This window comes from Labrus bergylta, chromosome 23 (genome assembly GCF_963930695.1).
Source record: "Labrus bergylta chromosome 23, fLabBer1.1, whole genome shotgun sequence".
Lineage (NCBI taxonomy): Eukaryota > Metazoa > Chordata > Actinopteri > Labriformes > Labridae > Labrus > Labrus bergylta.
In genome coordinates this window covers 12,488,535-12,505,363 of record NC_089217.1, presented here as the reverse complement: position 1 = coordinate 12,505,363, position 16,829 = coordinate 12,488,535, and the positions used below count along the sequence as shown (strand labels likewise).

General features: G+C 40.2%; 2 protein-coding genes across 6 annotated transcripts; both read left to right on the top strand.

Annotated features, from left to right (window-relative positions):
• The first annotated feature begins 99 nt into the window (after nucleotides 1-99).
• tmbim4 (transmembrane BAX inhibitor motif containing 4) lies at nucleotides 100-4,251 on the top strand. The gene is made up of 7 exons (XM_065951263.1): nucleotides 100-288; nucleotides 1,300-1,408; nucleotides 2,265-2,370; nucleotides 2,486-2,519; nucleotides 2,932-3,049; nucleotides 3,157-3,202; nucleotides 3,645-4,251. Exons 1-7 carry the CDS (start codon nucleotides 198-200, stop codon nucleotides 3,849-3,851), a joined length of 711 nt encoding a protein of 236 aa, XP_065807335.1. The 5' UTR covers nucleotides 100-197; the 3' UTR covers nucleotides 3,852-4,251.
• Nucleotides 4,252-7,378: 3,127 nt separating this feature from the next.
• On the top strand, nucleotides 7,379-16,766 carry LOC109991687 (high affinity choline transporter 1-like). Of its 5 annotated transcripts, XM_065951149.1 has the most exons (11): nucleotides 7,379-7,954; nucleotides 9,073-9,164; nucleotides 10,081-10,138; nucleotides 10,740-10,932; nucleotides 12,742-12,855; nucleotides 13,483-13,638; nucleotides 13,801-13,949; nucleotides 14,495-14,638; nucleotides 14,811-14,964; nucleotides 15,113-15,330; nucleotides 16,067-16,766. In XM_065951149.1, the coding sequence occupies exons 3-11, from the start codon at nucleotides 10,121-10,123 to the stop codon at nucleotides 16,583-16,585; spliced, it is 1,665 nt and encodes a 554-aa protein (XP_065807221.1). In that variant the 5' UTR covers nucleotides 7,379-7,954; nucleotides 9,073-9,164; nucleotides 10,081-10,120; the 3' UTR covers nucleotides 16,586-16,766. The 5 variants fall into 5 exon arrangements, with proteins under 5 accessions (XP_065807221.1, XP_065807223.1, XP_065807222.1 ...); XM_065951151.1 differs by lacking the exon at nucleotides 10,081-10,138 and having other exon boundaries at nucleotides 7,380-7,954; XM_065951148.1 differs by lacking the exons at nucleotides 7,379-7,954; nucleotides 9,073-9,164 and adding an exon at nucleotides 9,255-9,541.
• The last annotated feature ends 63 nt before the right edge of the window (nucleotides 16,767-16,829 follow it).

The window sequence follows — 16,829 nt, the reverse complement described above, 5'->3', positions numbered from 1 at the left end:
TGTTCTTCTGCTTGTTTTTCTACCTGTTCCTGAGGGAAACAGAAACAGTGAGGTACTCTAGCACGGCAGGTGGCGCTGTTTCTCCTGAGTCCTTCTCACTGTTACAGCAGAAGAAGAACCAGTGCGTAAACATCCTGTTCCCTGTGAGCCACAGAAATTCTGAGTATCTTTCTCTGTCTAAATAAAACAGAACCACGATGAGCAGTGAGAAATATCCCCGCTCCTCTATAGAGGATGACTTTAACTACGGAACTAACGTGGCTACAGCCAGCGTGCAGGTCCGGATGGGTGAGTGCAGCTAATGTTAGCCTGCAGCAGCTAACAGCAGCTACAGTCTAAAACTCAATCTACAGTCATGTTATTACAGCGGCCACCTACATATATATATACCTTCATGTTATTACAGCGGCCACCTACATATATATATACCTTAATGTTATTACAGCGGCCACCTACATATATATATACCTTAATGTTATTACAGCGGCCACCTACATATATATATACCTTCATGTTATTACAGCGGCCACCTACATATATATATACCTTCATGTTATTACAGCGGCCACCTACATATATATATACCTTAATGTTATTACAGCGGCCACCTACATATATATATATACCTTCATGTTATTACAGCGGCCACCTACATATATATATACCTTCATGTTATTACAGCGGCCACCTACATATATATATACCTTAATGTTATTACAGCGGCCACCTACATATATATATACCTATATATACCTTCATATACCCTGATTTGTGTACATGTACCTGTGTGTGATGTCATGTGTCACCTGTGTGATTGATTTGTGTACCTGTGTGTGATGTCATGTGTTACCTGTGATTGATTTGTGTATCTGTGTGTGATGTCATGTGTCACCTGTCATTGATCTGTGTACATGTACCTGTGTGTGATGTCATGTGTCACCTGTCATGGATCTGTGTACATGTACCTGTGTGTGATGTCATGTGTCACCTGTCATGGATCTGTGTACATGTACCTGTATGTGATGTCATGTGTTACCTGTGATTGATTTGTGTAACTGTGTGTGATGTCATGTGTTACCTGTGATTGATTTGTGTACCTGTGTGTGACGTCATGTGTTACCTGTGATTGATTTGTGTACCTGTGTGTGACGTCATGTGTCACCTGTCATTGATCTGTGTACCTGTGTGTGATGTCATGTGTCACCTGTGTGATTGATTTGTGTACATGTACATGAGTGTGATGTCATATGTCACCTGTCATTGATCTGTGTACCTGTGTGTGATCTAACACCTGTGCAGACTTCCTGAGGAAGGTGTACACCCTCCTGAGCATGCAGATCATCCTGACTACAGCCACCTCCGCCCTCTTCATGTTCTCTGACACCATCAAGGAGTTTGTCCACCACAGGTGAGTCTGCGCTCATTATCAGGTAACGTGTAGGTTATTAAACTTCACACAGACAATCCCTTTTACATCACTCAATTTGAGTCGTTCTCTCTCGCTCCATTCAGGAAGAAAGCTCCGTTTGAAACAGTGAAACTCATCTCACATGTTTATTGTGTGTCCTCTCGATAAAGACTTAAAAGTTTCTCATCATCTTTAAGTGGACAGAACTGAGCTCCGTCAGGGTGAGTGTGCAGCTCCGTCAGGGGGAGAGTTCAGCTCCGTCAGGGGGAGAGTTCAGCTCCGTCAGGGTGAGTTCAGCTCCGTCAGGGTGAGTTCAGCTCTGTCAGGGTGAGAGTGCAGCTCCGTCAGGGGGAGAGTTCAGCTCCGTCAGGGGGTGAGTGCAGCTCCGTCAGGGTGAGTTCAGCTCCGTCAGAGTGAGTTCAGCTCCGTCAGGGTGAGTTCAGCTCCGTCAGGGTGAGTTCAGCTCCTTCAGGGTGAGTGCAGCTCTGTCAGGGTGTGAGTGCAGCTCCGTCAGGGTGAGTCTTCAGCTCCGTCAGGGGGAGAGTGCAGCTCCGTCAGGGGGTGAGTGCAGCTCCGTCAGGGGGTGAGTGCAGCTCCGTCAGGGTGAGAGTGTTCAGCTCCGTCAGGGTGAGAGTGCAGCTCCGTCAGGGGGTGAGTGCAGCTCCGTCAGGGTGAGAGTGTTCAGCTCCGTCAGGGTGAGAGTGCAGCTCCGTCAGGGGGAGAGTTCAGCTCCGTCAGGGTGAGAGTGCAGCTCCGTCAGGGGGAGAGTGCAGCTCCGTCAGAGCTATAAGCTTTGAGAGTTACATAAGGAACAGTTTATCGAGTATGTCTGTTCTCTGTCTGTTCTCTGCTTCAGTCCTGCGGTGGTTCTGGTGTCCGCTCTGGGCTCTCTGGTGGTTCTGGTGGTTCTGGCCGTCTACAGACACCAACACCCGGTGAACCTGTACCTGCTGCTGCTGTTTGTGAGTCTGTTCTGTTATTAACTGACTTCCTGTTATCTTCATGTTACCATCATGATGCTGTGATGCTACATTAGCTGCAAACTGACTGTAGCTAACCTTTGACCTTTATTTTCAGACTCTGCTGGAAGCGATCTCTGTGGCCACAGCCTGTAAGAAACGTTTCTGTTAAAATCTGTTATTTTAATGATCAATGAGAATCAAAGGTACTGATTTATTTCATCAGACAGGTGGTCCCATACAGACAGATTTTGGTTGTAAAAAGATCTGTGTTTTTGTACAGTTAGGACAGTGTACAGGTCCACAGTGTGCAGGTACACAGTGTGTAGGTACAGAGTGTGCAGGTCCACAGTGTGCAGGTGTACCTGTACGTTTCATAATTAAAAAGAGTAAATTACTCAACATTATGAGTCTAGATCTTCTGTTGTTGTTGCCGTGGTATCAAACAGGTTAAAGATTAAATGTTTACTGTGATCGTATAGAAGTGTGACGTTGTGGTGAACAGCCGACTCTAACTCTGATTACTTCCTGATAACTCACCGCTGATCTCTCGTCTCCCCACAGTGACCTTCTATGAGTACTCCACGGTGCTGCAGGCGCTGTTCCTCACCTGTGCAGTGTTTGCTGGACTCACAGCGTTCACCTTTCAGTCCAAGAGAGACTTCAGTAAGATGGGAGCAGGGTGAGTGTGTGCTGAGCTGCTCTCTTTCTGTCTGTCTGTCTGTGTGTGTGTGTGTGTGTGTGTGTGTGTGTGTGTGTGTGTTACTAACACTGTGTGTTTGTTTACAGACTGTTCGCCTGTCTGTGGATCCTCATCATCGCAGGATTCATGAGGGTGAGTGAAAACGCCTGCACACCTGAGTCTGATTCATGCAGGAGAGAAAGAGAGAGAAACTGGTGATAAATGAGTTGTGTGTGTAACGGTTTGTCAGAAGGTTTAAAACTTGCCTCAGGTTGACATTTCCAGCATGGAGACCGCCATCGATGGGACTCCAGCGCCCCCTGCAGGAACAGACTGGTGACATCACTCAGGCTTCAATATTTACAGTCTGTGGTCAGAGCACAATTCACTGCTGCTCTGAGGAAACAGATTCACTACAGAGTACTACAACACTAACCCCTGAATCCTTAAACCCTGCTGCTGATGATGATAATGAAGCTCTTTCTCTCCACCTCTCCCTCTCTGTCTCTCTCCCCCTTTCTCCCTCTCTCTCTCGTCCTCTCTCTCTCCCCTTCCCTCTCTCCCTCTCTCTCTCTCTCTCTGTCTCCCCCTGTAGTTCTTCTTTGACAGTGACAGCACTGAGCTGGTCCTCAGTGGGGTGGGGGCTCTGGTGTTCTGTGGCTTCATCATCTATGACACCCACCTGTTGATGAAGCAGCTGTCACCTGAGGAGCACGTCCTGGCCTCCATCAACCTTTACCTGGACATCGTCAACCTGTTCCTGCACATCCTGCGTGTGCTGGACTCGATGAAGAAACACTGAGACGCCACTTTATCCCATACTGTCTTAACGTTTACCTGGAAACACACCTTACACTGCGCACACAACAACACCTGTCCCACACCTATCTGATTTCTGTCTGATACCTGTCCCACACCTGTCTGATCTCCCCCCTGTGGAGGAGGCGTCACTATACCTGAAATAGTCACTCTCATGCGATTCCAGTGAAAATGAAACCATATCCATTCCTGTGTGTTGCCATGGTTACAGACGTCCTCTACGCCTGATATCTGGTCATTTATTGTTTTGAATTAATGATGATGTAATGAGTGTGAAGGGTTAAAACTGTAACGTGATGATTATTTATATTTATCTGTTTGTTGTTTTTAATAATCAGCTGGAAACTGTTTACATTAAAATAATTAAAGTATTAAAACCATCATTATTATTATTATTATTATTATTATATATACACAGTCTCTATAATGATTTATTATTATTATATATAAACAGTCTATATAATTATTTATTATATATATATATATATATACACAGTCTCTATAATGATTTATTATTATTATATATAAACAGTCTATATAATTATTTATTATATATATATATATACACAGTCTCTATAATGATTTATTATGATATATATAAACACTATATAATGATTTATTATATATATATATACACAGTCTCTATAATGATTTATTATTATATATATAAACAGTCTATATAATGATTTATTATTATTATATATATACAGTCTCTATAATGATTTATTATTATTATATATAAACAGTCTATATAATTATATATTATTATATATATATATAAACAGTCTATATAATTATATATATATACTGTATATACACAGTCTCTATAATTATTTATTATTATATATATAAACAGTCTATATAATTATATATATATCCTGTATATACACAGTCTCTATAATTATTTATTATTATATATATAAACAGTCTATATAATTATTTATTATTATATATATAAACAGTCTATATTATTATATATATATCCTGTATATACACAGTCTCTATAATGATTTATTATATATATAAACAGTCTATATTATTATATATATATACTGTATATACACAGTCTCTATAATAATTTATTATTATATATATAAACAGTCCACACCTGCCTGAAAACAGCAACATTTGTTCCTGAGCTGGAGCCTGAACACCTCACACATAATAAAGAAACGCTCAGCAACGCCTCTTTTTCCTGAGGACCCTGAGGCGCAACAGACTTCCTCGAGATCTGCTGAAGAACTTCTACTCCTGCACAATCGAGAGCATCGTGACGTACAGCTGTAATGTCTGGTACTCCAGCTGCACTGCAGCAGAAAAGACGGCTCTTCAGCGGATCGTCACAACAACACATCTCACCCCGGACACTGTATGTTCACCGTCCTTCCCTCAGGCAGACTCAGGACCATCTGAACACGAACGAACTAAAACTGTTTATTTACTCATCCAGTCACTGCACAATAACAACTGTATATACTCTTTCACTGCACTAAAACTTCACTTATTTGCACTATATCTCTCTATATATATTTGTTTACCTAATCGGTCACTGCACAATAATAACTGTATATATTATTTCAGTCACCACAACTGTCTATTTATTTATTATTATTATTATTATTATTATTATTATTATTAATTCACTGAACAGCAATTGCTCTGGCCAGTTTTCACAAACATATTTGTCTTCATATGACCACAAATCTATGGTGAACTGTTTTTGTAAACGCTGCTGTATGGGATTGCTGCTAACGAAGTTTTGTTGTGTCGTTGTACACAATGATAATAAAGATTCTATCACTCTATCTTCTGACAGGAATGTCTTCTATCTGGGTGTGCCATCTCCTTGAGCTGAACGCTGTGACTGTTGACACTATAGCCAAAGTATCCGTTTGATCACCACCATGGCTTCTGTGAAGTGTCTGAAATATCTGAAGTACCTGAGACATAGGTGAACTCCTTAAGGGCTTGGATATTACGTCTGGACAAGAGATTGTATTTGTGACCTGTGTTGTCCTTTGAGTTTATGACATACATACACCTAAGACAGAAACCCCCGCAGCTGTATGGAGAGGGGTTGTCCTGAAGAGAAACAGATGTCCCCATGTTGTTCTCCTGTGGGGTGTGTCCATAAATACCAGAGGGTCTGTGTGTTCGACAGAGATCACTTTTGGCTTCGTGTCTCTCCCAGGTCGAACCATGGCGAGCCTGGAGATGCTGTATCTTGTTAATAAATAATCCTTTTTGAAAGCAAGTCAGTGTCAACGGCGAATTTCTTCATCATCAAACATATCATCAACAACAAGGGAATCCACATCATCTGCTTCAAGACAGAAGACAGAATCACAACAACAAGAGAAGCTTAGAGTTGATTGGCAACGTATACTAGACTGGAAAACTACAAGTAGAAATGTTCAAGTTGCCTTGGGAATGTCGCTGAGCTTGTATGGCCTGGCACACAGGCTGCTACTTCTCCAGTTACACAAAAGAAAGCGTTTAAATCCACCTCTGACAAGCACCTTTTTTTTTTACAGTCTCATGTTTCCCTCTGACACACATAACCGCAAAATAAAGGTCTCTTCAAATTGTATCATCTCTGTCAAGGGGGACTGCTTTCTATCCCTCCTGGAGTTATAACTTTGCGTAGATCAATGTGTTGGGTTTGACTGCATGTCATCCGGTTTACAGTTCAAAACATTCAAGAAATATATTAAACAAACTGCCTCTGTAAACCAGAGATTACATCAGATACAACAAAAAGTATTTCTTGATCACAGAAATGTTTCCTTCAACCTCTCTTCCTGAACAAATATCAACAGTGAGAACTTTTGCACCTGAAAATGCTCTCTTGCTGTTTTAATCATCCCCACTGCACTTTACCCCTCACTGAAGCTGTGGTCCCAGCCTTGAACATTGTCACTTTGCTTCCCACTCGTCTGACCCTGTGACCCCACCAGAAGGAAACCCCCCAGATCGTATAGAGCCCGCCACAGTGACTCAGAAAGCCAGGCTACAGTGAGCTCATTGGGTAAGTCTGTGGCTGGTGACTTCTGTATGACTATATGGGATTGTTCTGGCTGCTTAGTCACTGAAGTCATATGTTATAATGACTTGACCTTGTTTGAAAGAAAGCCAACAGCTGAATGAATGGAAGAACATATGGGCTGATGTTGTGACGGAAACATGAAGCATGAACGACAGGGAAAACAAATGACTATGTTACAGATGTGTGTTGTGTCGAGAAAGATGTGATTAATTGTGTATCAAGAGGATAAACCAATGTGTTTTATCTGTATCAACTTATATCAACTTAATTGAGGAGAAAGAAGTGTGGAAAACACTTTTAATTTGCTAACGCTGAATTGTTATCAAACATTTGCTAAGAACGTTAGCATTTTGTCCTGAGGTCGATTGTTCCATCAGCTGTTGGGTTTTTAAATAGACAGAAGCTTTATTGTCACTGCACAGATATAGTGCAGTGATTGAATAAATAAATAACAGTTTTAAAGCAGTGTATTAAAAGTTATTTCACGAGAAAGTAGTGGACAGTTAGCAGCAGTAAAGTAATTATTGCACAGTTTAGCTGGGCTTTCTTTATTATGTGTGAGGTGTTCAGGCTCCAGCTCAGGTCCTCTGAGATGTGCACTCCCAGGAACTTAAAGCTGGTGACCTAAATTTAATGACACGTTCCACCTCTTCCTGGTTTATGTGCAGACTGTTTTTTTTTTCTGTAGTCTATAATTATTTAACTTTGTGTTGAGGTGCAGGTTGTTGTTTTTACACCACCCAGAGAATGTTTGGACCTCCTCTCTGTAGGCCGCCTCGTTGTTGTTGGAGATCAGTCTTACAATGAAGGCGTTGGAGCTGTGGGTAGGTGTGCAGTCGTGGGTGCACAGGGAGTAGAGGATTGGACTGAGGACGTAGCCCTGGGGTACACCGGTGTTGAGGATGATGGTGCTGTCTCCCTGACATGCTGAGGTCTGTTGGTTAGACAGTCCTGGATCCACAGACAGAGGGGGGTTCCTACCTGCAGTGTGTGCAGTTTGCTGACCAGTTTGCATCTTGGTGACACCTGTGGACAAAGAGGTACGTCTTTTGTCTTTGCTCATCTTGTGTTGTACATGTGTAAGTAGTGTTTTCTAGTGAAAACTCTTTTTACTGCTGAAAAGAAGAGTTGATGGCAGTCATTTAAACATGTCTTTAGGGGGCCCTTTGCTGCGTGTCATCCCCCACTCTCTCGTCCAAACATTTACTGTATTTCTTTAGCTTTCATATCCAATAAAGGCAAAAGTGGCCCAGAGAGTCATAACTTAAAAAAAAAGGTAGTTACAGTCAATCTTCTTGTTGATGGTTTTGTTTGCATTTGTAGCTCACACAAAGGCATTAAGTATCAATCTGAGCCGGTTTCAAAAACTCCAGAATAACTCCTTCAACAACCATCAATATCAAGTTATAAAAGGTAACAGCTTTGCTATCAGTTCTGCTTTCATTTGGAAATATTTGATTCTACAATGTAAAAATTTGTCTTCCCTATTTTCCTCAAGTAAAAGAAAAACATTTGTTTTTGCTAATAAAGTCACTAGAGTATTAAATGATGAAAACTATAATGATTAGATAATACAAATAATTAAAAACCAAATCACAGAGTGCTGAACATGAAAATTATGTTATGCTGTTCCACATCTTGTGTTTTTATTTTTTTAAAGATATATTTTTGGGCTTTTGTGCCTTTAATGGAGAAATAGGACAGTGGATAGAGCTGGAAATCAGGGAGAGAGAGAGTGGGGAACGACATGTGGGAAAAGGAGCCACCGATTGGATTTGAACCTGGGCTGCCCGCTTGGAGGACTACAGCCTCCATACATATGACATTTTTAACGTCATTTCATGTCTAAAGGCAGAACGTCTAACAGTCAAACCTGCATAATGTGGAAGAACAAGAGTCAGTGAAAAGATATCCACTTAATAATGACACAACTATTGGTACAACAGTAAAATGAGAAGTTCAGCCAGTAAGAGACCAACAAATACCAATATCTATACAGGGAAAAAGTGTTACCTAACCAAAGATGTTACAGAACACAAGGCAAAGGGGATTTTATGTCTTTGGGAGGGGGATGCTTCTAAACAAACACTATATACCGGAGTCACACACTTCAAATAAATCCAAAGATAACCTTTCCTGCTGTTTTTTTCACTTAAAGTTCTGAAGTGAAATTTGGCAAGACTCAACAAGAACAAGAACTACAGACTGGGTTTTTCGAAGTAAGCCTCAAGCCTCCTGACAGCAGATACTGTAAGACAAACCAAACTTCCCTTCATGTTCTAAGTATGTGACTTTCTCATTTTCACAGTTACTGACAGAAGTTACTGTGGTTTTTGACAAGTACACTTGATGATAAAACAAGCAGTCTTAGCATTCTGCTAGCTTTAACGTCATGTCTTGAGAAGGATTCAAATCCAATAGTAAAGGTGGGTGGGATCAGAAATGCAAAACTTTACACTAGAGGAGTGGTTGGTTCAAACACACTATTTAGCTCTGAAATTAGAGTTGAGCAAAAAGGGTTAAAACTACAACAACGCTCCCTTACAGACACAGGAGGAGTAGGCATTGGCTTTGAGGATCTATATGCATACTTTTACCAATCTCAACATAATCTAAGAGCAATACAGGTAATGAAAACACTGAATAGTTATATTTTTCAGAGAAATATTTTCCTTTAATCTTGTAGTGATAGGACAGTATTGATCTTTGTATGAATAACAGCCTTTTATTACTTTTAGACCATTAGTTTATCTTAGATGACTTTTTTCAAAATTCATCCCAAATGTTCAGACCAACTGTTGTATAAGAAAGCAAACAGAAGGCGCAGATATTCCAGAAAACATCTTCAATCCTGTGGTATTTTCTAAGTAAAGTGTGTTGCAAAAAGTTCATCTTGCATCTTGGATTGATGTTGGTATCATTTCTAGGCACAATATATGTAAAACTAAAATTTAACAAACGATTCATTTGTCTCAACTTTACAAGAATGCTACAGAATCTCACAGCAGATTTAAAAGAATTGAACTTTGCATATTTGATTTAGAATTGTTATATTTATCAATGGAAAAAACACATTTGGCACAAAAATCTGCTATCATCTGCCTTACTCAAATAATGCCAATTTCAATGTCAATTGAATTAACGTCAAATTGTTTTTTCCATATAGTATTCTACATGTCTCCGCTTGAAGGCATATTTGTGCATGCATGTTCATACGTGTTTGGGTGAGTTGTGTTGCAGTAGCAAAATAAACCCACATTGAAAGTATATTTATTCTGCCTCTTGTTCTTCTATTTTAAATGAAAATGTCTTTTGATAAGGTAAAAGGGATACGTGCAAATGGTACAACTTGGTTGATTCAAAGCCAAAGAGCTAACTTGTGATTTTGCAGATGCAGTTAATAGTCAACACCAGTTCCCAGACTTACCTATTCTCATCGAGGTAACATTTCGGAGCGGCCAGGGCAGGGAGTAAGACGTGATCAGAGAAAAGCACTGCCAAGAAATAGTTTCCAGAGTTTTCCATTCCTCCATACACTATCTGGATTAATGTTAGTCTTTATTCTGTATTTCTGAATGATTAATTAACTATATATATGATATGTGTCGAACATAAAGTAGCTTTTGAGCGCTATTCAAAATAGATGTGAGTTACGGTTTCACCATTGCGGGCCCCCCACCATAACTTCAACTGTATGTTTTACTCGCTCTGACGCCATGATTGAGTGTAAAATCGTTTTTCATTGGTTTTTATTTCAATGGCAGTGGTATTGGCAATGTTAATTTATAAAAATTTAAATTTTTTAATTTTCTGTCCATACCTTAGACACTAACGATGGCGGTGAATTGGCCAGGCCTGGTGTCCATAGGAGTGTTTTACATGATCGTACTGGGCACAGGTATCTGGGCATCCAGGAAGTCTAAACGAGAAGAGAAGAAGTGCACTGGAAAACGCAGTGAAGTGACAATGGTTGGAGGGCGGAACCTTAACATCTGGGTCAGCATCTTTACTATGACAGGTAGAAATATAACGTAATAATATAATAATGGCAAATAAATCCAATAAATCAAATGAATCATAAAAATCATCTGAGAATTTCAAAGTCAATCGCAGCAGTTTTTCAGTGGTCTCAGAAATGTCTTTTGTGTATGAATGCCTTTAATTCCATGAATTAACAAGTGATGAACATCATTTCATTCATTATCTTTCTCTTTGTTTGTATTTTTTTTTTACATGTATTATTTTGCTTCACCTGATACTACTAACACAATTGTTTTTGTATATTGTAAAAAAATATTATTTTTTTGTACTTTGATATCCAGAAAAAATTGCAAATAAAACCTTTGAATTAATACAACAAAGTGTAGTCTAAACCTGCTCTTGTAGTAAAGTCAGGCGCGGAGCCTATGGCTCATTGCAGAGGGGGCGGGGACCAATAGTGGGCCCTTAAACTGCCTATAGGCTATATAGCATATGCTGTAGCCTATATAGTAATATAGTATAGCATTTATGGTTTAGTATCGGCTGTATGGAGCTACAAGACGGGGCGGGACATAGAGAAATGCCGCTGCAGATTACAAAGGGTGCTATTACAGTGACAGGGACTTATCAGTGAGTGACCTGCTGATGTTTAAGCAGAACAAGTGCTGATATGTCTGTGCGCATATTCCACCGATTAAACAAGTAAAGCAGACTTCATTAGCCGGACGGGAAACCAAAGACAGAAGGCAACTACAGTTTAACATTCAGTGAAGTTGGACGCTCATCCAGCCACACAGACAATACAATAAAACCACACATTATCAACCCACACACCACAACAAACTTTGTAAACAGTGTGATAGCAATGGCCTGCCGTTCATACAGTACGATAACCAAGCAGACACGGCGGTCTACAATACATGCACCCACAAACAAAAGACCAGCATCTAAACGTAATCTCAAATAATGATGAAACAATTTACCAATTAAGTTTTCATCAGCACTGTTGCTTTCCTGCAGCTAGATGGGTGCTCCTCCTAACATGTTTATTTGCTTGGTTAGTAGTGTTTACGTTAGTGGAGCTAGCAACGGGAGGAGACTTGCCAGGTCGAGTTGTCAATGAGAAAACATTTAAAAATATAAAAAACATTTTTTATTTCGTTTTTTACACTTTTAATGTTACGAAAAACTGCGAGGTAAACAGAAATAAAGCAGACAGACGACTAGGTTTTTAAAACTCCAGACAGCAGCGGGGGCCCAGCAAAGGGGGTGCTAAGGAATCAGTGACATTACAAACAGGCCACAGCACCCTGCTGGTGCTGTTTGCTGCCGAAGTTGAGAACCCCCTTGGCAGTGGAGGGGGGCCCCTCTCTGCTCTACAAAATACATTGCGTGTCTTGATTGCGGCAAAAGAAAAGAGAGACTCAGACCTCGTCAAACTAACTTTATTAGAAAATCCAACTAAATAACAAAATGCATGTTAAATTTGGCTCAAAGTGGGCCCCTTAAGACAACAGTGGGCCCGGGGCGGCTGCACCTTCTGCCCCCACACTCGCTCCGCTACTGAGTAAAGTGTCTTGAGATAACATTTGTTACTAATTGGCATTATACAAATAAAGATAGAGAGATTGATTGATTTAGATTGAATTAAAGCGAGAGCTGTAACTTTATAGTAGCTTATTGTTTTAGCTTGTCTGCCAGCCATAGGCGCTGTTTTCTCTCAGTATTTCATATGATCCAACACTGTGTAAAATGTCTCCTTGGTGTTTTCTTTAAGCTAAAATGAAGGAAGGCCAGAACACTTACCCCTTAAACAATACAACCTTTGTTCTTTGATGTTTTGCAGCCACTTGGGTGGGAGGAGGTTATATTTTGGGAAATGCTGAAGTGGTCTACGATCCAACAAAGGGGTTGGTGTGGGCAACCGGACCCATTGCTTTTGCCATTAACATGATTATAGGTGAGTGAGGTTAAAAACATTCTTCTTTTGGTAAATGGTAAATGGACTTGTATAGCACTTTTCTAGTCTTCTGACGACTCAAAGTGCTTTTACACTGCATGTCACACCTACCCATTCACACACTGATGGCAGAGGTTGCTATGCAGTGAGACCATCAGAATTAACTAATCCCATTCATACACATTCAAACGCCGCCAACGAAGCAGCGGGTGCAATTCGGGTTTAAGTGTCTTGCCCAAGGACACTTCAGACATGTTGCTACAGGAGCTGGGGATTGAAACCTCATCCTTCTGGTTGAGAGACGACCGACTCTACCCACAGAGCCACAGCAGCCCTTATTTGGGTGCAATAAGATGAAACAAAACAACTGCTCAATAAAAACTATGAATATTGACAGAACTTCTCATTCAAAATTGTCCACGGATGATATATATTGCTAATTTGGTTAATTTTTTAAATATATGGGGCATTAACAAGTGTAAATGAAGACATTTACTTCTGAACTATTCGCTGTCTGTTTACATTCAAACTGTATTTTGAAGGGTTTTGTTTGTACTCTGGAAAAAAAAAAAAATTAATTAAAAATGTTCAAAGTTAAGATAAGGATTCTTTTTTTTGTGATTTCAGGTGCACTCTTCTTTGTCACACCGATCCGGTCCAAGAACTATGTCACCCTCATGGACCCGTTTCAAGAGAAATATGGCAACACTGTAGCCGCTGTTCTTTTCATTCCTGCCCTCATTGGTGATATCTTGTGGATAGCATGTATTCTTGGTGCACTGGGTGAGTCAGAGACACATTTTCTCTATCAATGAAAACAACTTAGGTTTTAAAATGGTCTACATAGTCAATTATTATCAAATTGCATCAATCATATTTTATTCTTTCAACACCTGAGTTTGGGTTTGGAGAAACGTATGGGTGTCAAACTGTTTATGTTTACAGGAGGGACAGTAAGTGTGGTCATGGATATCTCGTCTCCACTGGCTGTGAGCATTTCTGCTTCTGTGGCAATCCTCTATACGTTAATGGGAGGGCTGTACTCCGTGGCCTATACCGATGTCATCCAGCTCATCCTCATGCTCCTGGGCTTGGTACAAAAATTTGATTTTTGGGGAAATTCAAAGAAATCAAGGATGGTTATTAGCCTAAGATCCTCAGACGATTAATCTTACTGATTTTGGTTACTCCATGACTCTTTGTCTACCACCACATTAAGATTCATATTTGTAGATTTTGGTTCAAAGCTTGAAAACTTGAAAAAGGCTTTCCAGGGAGTATGGTGCAGAAATCCATTCCCCACCTTAAATGGCAACAAACTCCAACCATTAATCTAAATGCAAAGTGCAAAAACAATGTGGTTCCTCAAATTTCCACTTGGAAGTTGGCAGCATAGCGTTAAGATTTCACAGGTACCCAGGCTACGCTAATGAACCAGCACCAAAAAGGAAGAAAGAAGAATTTAACATCATTGTGTTTTTTGTTAATTGGCAAAACTTCTTCATGCCTACGTGCTTAATATCAGAGCTGCTAAACATCAACTTGTGAGCATTGCCCTTGTTAGCACATAGACATCAATACTTGGCTCAAAGCACCACAGTTTATATTCGGATTTTGTAACTCTATATCTTGTTTCCAGTGGCTCTGTGTGCCTTTTATCTTGACAAGCCCCACCTCAGCTAACATCACTGTTGCTGCGGTCACCAAGTTGTACCAGGAGCCATGGCTCGGCACGCTGGAGCTGGAACAATCGGGTCGATGGATAGATGACGTTCTGCTTATAGTAAGGGATATATTATATTAATAGCCAGATTACATATATTAAAAACATATCTTCCGTTCACATCTCTTTAGTGGTCAATAGACGACATTGGTATAGCATAAACAACATTAACTAAAGTTTTTCATCACATTGTTAAATTGATTGGTAAATCCTGTCTCTTTTACTCTCAAAGACCTTTGGAGGAATTTGCTACCAGGCTTTCTACCAGAGAGTCCTGTCCACAGCCACAGATACCCAAGCTAAGATCACCTGCTATGTTGGAGCAGTATTATGCCCCTTCCTTGGAATCCCATCACTTATCATTGGGGCAGCAGCAGCATCTACCAGTACCTATTTTCAACTGTCTTTTTCAAACCATTCAGTATATTTGGCAGCCAGTGTGGTCTTAATCTCCGACATGATCCCTCTCAAAGATTACTTTAAGACTCAAGTCTCATGTTGTTGTTTTATTTACATGTGCTTAATGTCTGTCAGATTGGAACCAGACGACCTACGGTTCGCCCAGCCCGTTTGAACAGGGCAAATCTGGTATGATCTTGCCAATCGCCCTTCAGCATCTTTGCCCCTTCTTCGTCTCACTTGTTGGTATGGGAGCGCTTGCTGCCTCTGTGATGTCATCAGTTGACTCTGCACTTCTGTCTGCTGCATCTCAACTGAGCCGAAATATATTTAAGAACATTATCTACAAACAGGTAACACCTCACACAAGGTTTTTTTTTTGTGTGTGTATTTGTGTGTGTGATCTTGGTGGGTATTTAAAGTGGGCTAGAGCATGCCAATAACTGCTTATTGCTTGCATATTCAGCATATATTTTCTGAATGCTGTGATTTTGCTTTATTTTTTTGTCCCCTTTTCCTTGCAGATCCACGCTGCAAAGAGTGTCTTAACATTGGCAATTTTCTATCTTTTTCCTCATTGTTCAGACTTTTTTCTGTCTGTAGACTACCGGTGCTATAGTTTAAAAGTCATGAGAAAACTTTTTTATTAGTTAAGATCTGGAGCTGTATGAAAAAATACTGACCGATTTCACAGCACTACACTGTGAAAACAATGCATAGTAAATGTGATGGACTGCCAAAGAAAGACTTCATAACTTTGAGATGCTAAAATGCTGAAAACGACAATGCTAACATGCTATCAAGCAAGAGCCATGTTCAAGCTTTGGCTCGCTAATTAGCACAAAACACACATTCCCGCCTAGGAATAAGGGAATGCTACGAGCCTAAATCATTTAAAATGCTAATCTTTTGCTGAATTTAATGCTAACCAATCGACTAATTGATTGATCTCATGGTGTTTTATGCGTGACGTTTACAGGTATTTCAGGCATGTGTCACTCCCTTTTTTATTTTACAAAGTCAACAACGTGTTATAAACTGCATTTTATTTAAATTAAAATTAACTCAACGGCTTATTTCCTGTTTCAGGCATCAGAAAAAACAATTATTTTGGTTGTTAAAGTCTCAGTCTTCCTGTGCGGGCTGATGGGAGCAGGCCTGGCCATGACAACAAGGTCTATCCACCTTTTCTGGATCGTCAGTGCGGATGTTTTGTATTCGATGATGACTCCCCAAGTGACTTGCATCTTCTACTTTTCAAAGTGGGCAAACAAATATGGAGCCTTATCTGGTCTCGTGTTAGCAGTACTACTAAGGGCTCTGGTCGGGGAACCTATGATCGGGCTTCCTGACTTGCTGCCTCTGCCATGGGATAAAATACAGGACGACGGACACCGATATCGCTTGTTCCCCTTTCGCACTGCCATCATGCTCATTACCATCGGGACTATTTTACTAGGGTCACAACTTGCTGTGTGTTTGTGTGAGAAGAGAGGGAAAAGGGACGCTAAGGCAGACCCAAACTTGCATGCCATGGTACCACTCCGAATGGATGTAGAGGAACAGGAGAAACTAAATGAGGAACAGACACAGTTGTCCTTGCAATGAAGCCATGAGTACATGGACAAATGTTGGGGATTTGTTATGGTGTTTTTAAGAAAGGATTTCTTCTTCCAACTAATCATTTCTGTGGACTGTTGCTTTAAGAGCGAGAGGTGTTTCATTTCTTATTGTTTTATGAATATATGGGTACTTTTACAAAAAGCTTTTGTATGTTGTTTTAGTTCTTTGCAGGTCTGAATTTTCCTCTAATTTAGTAGTTTATTTTAATCAGGGACAATGCACAAAATAA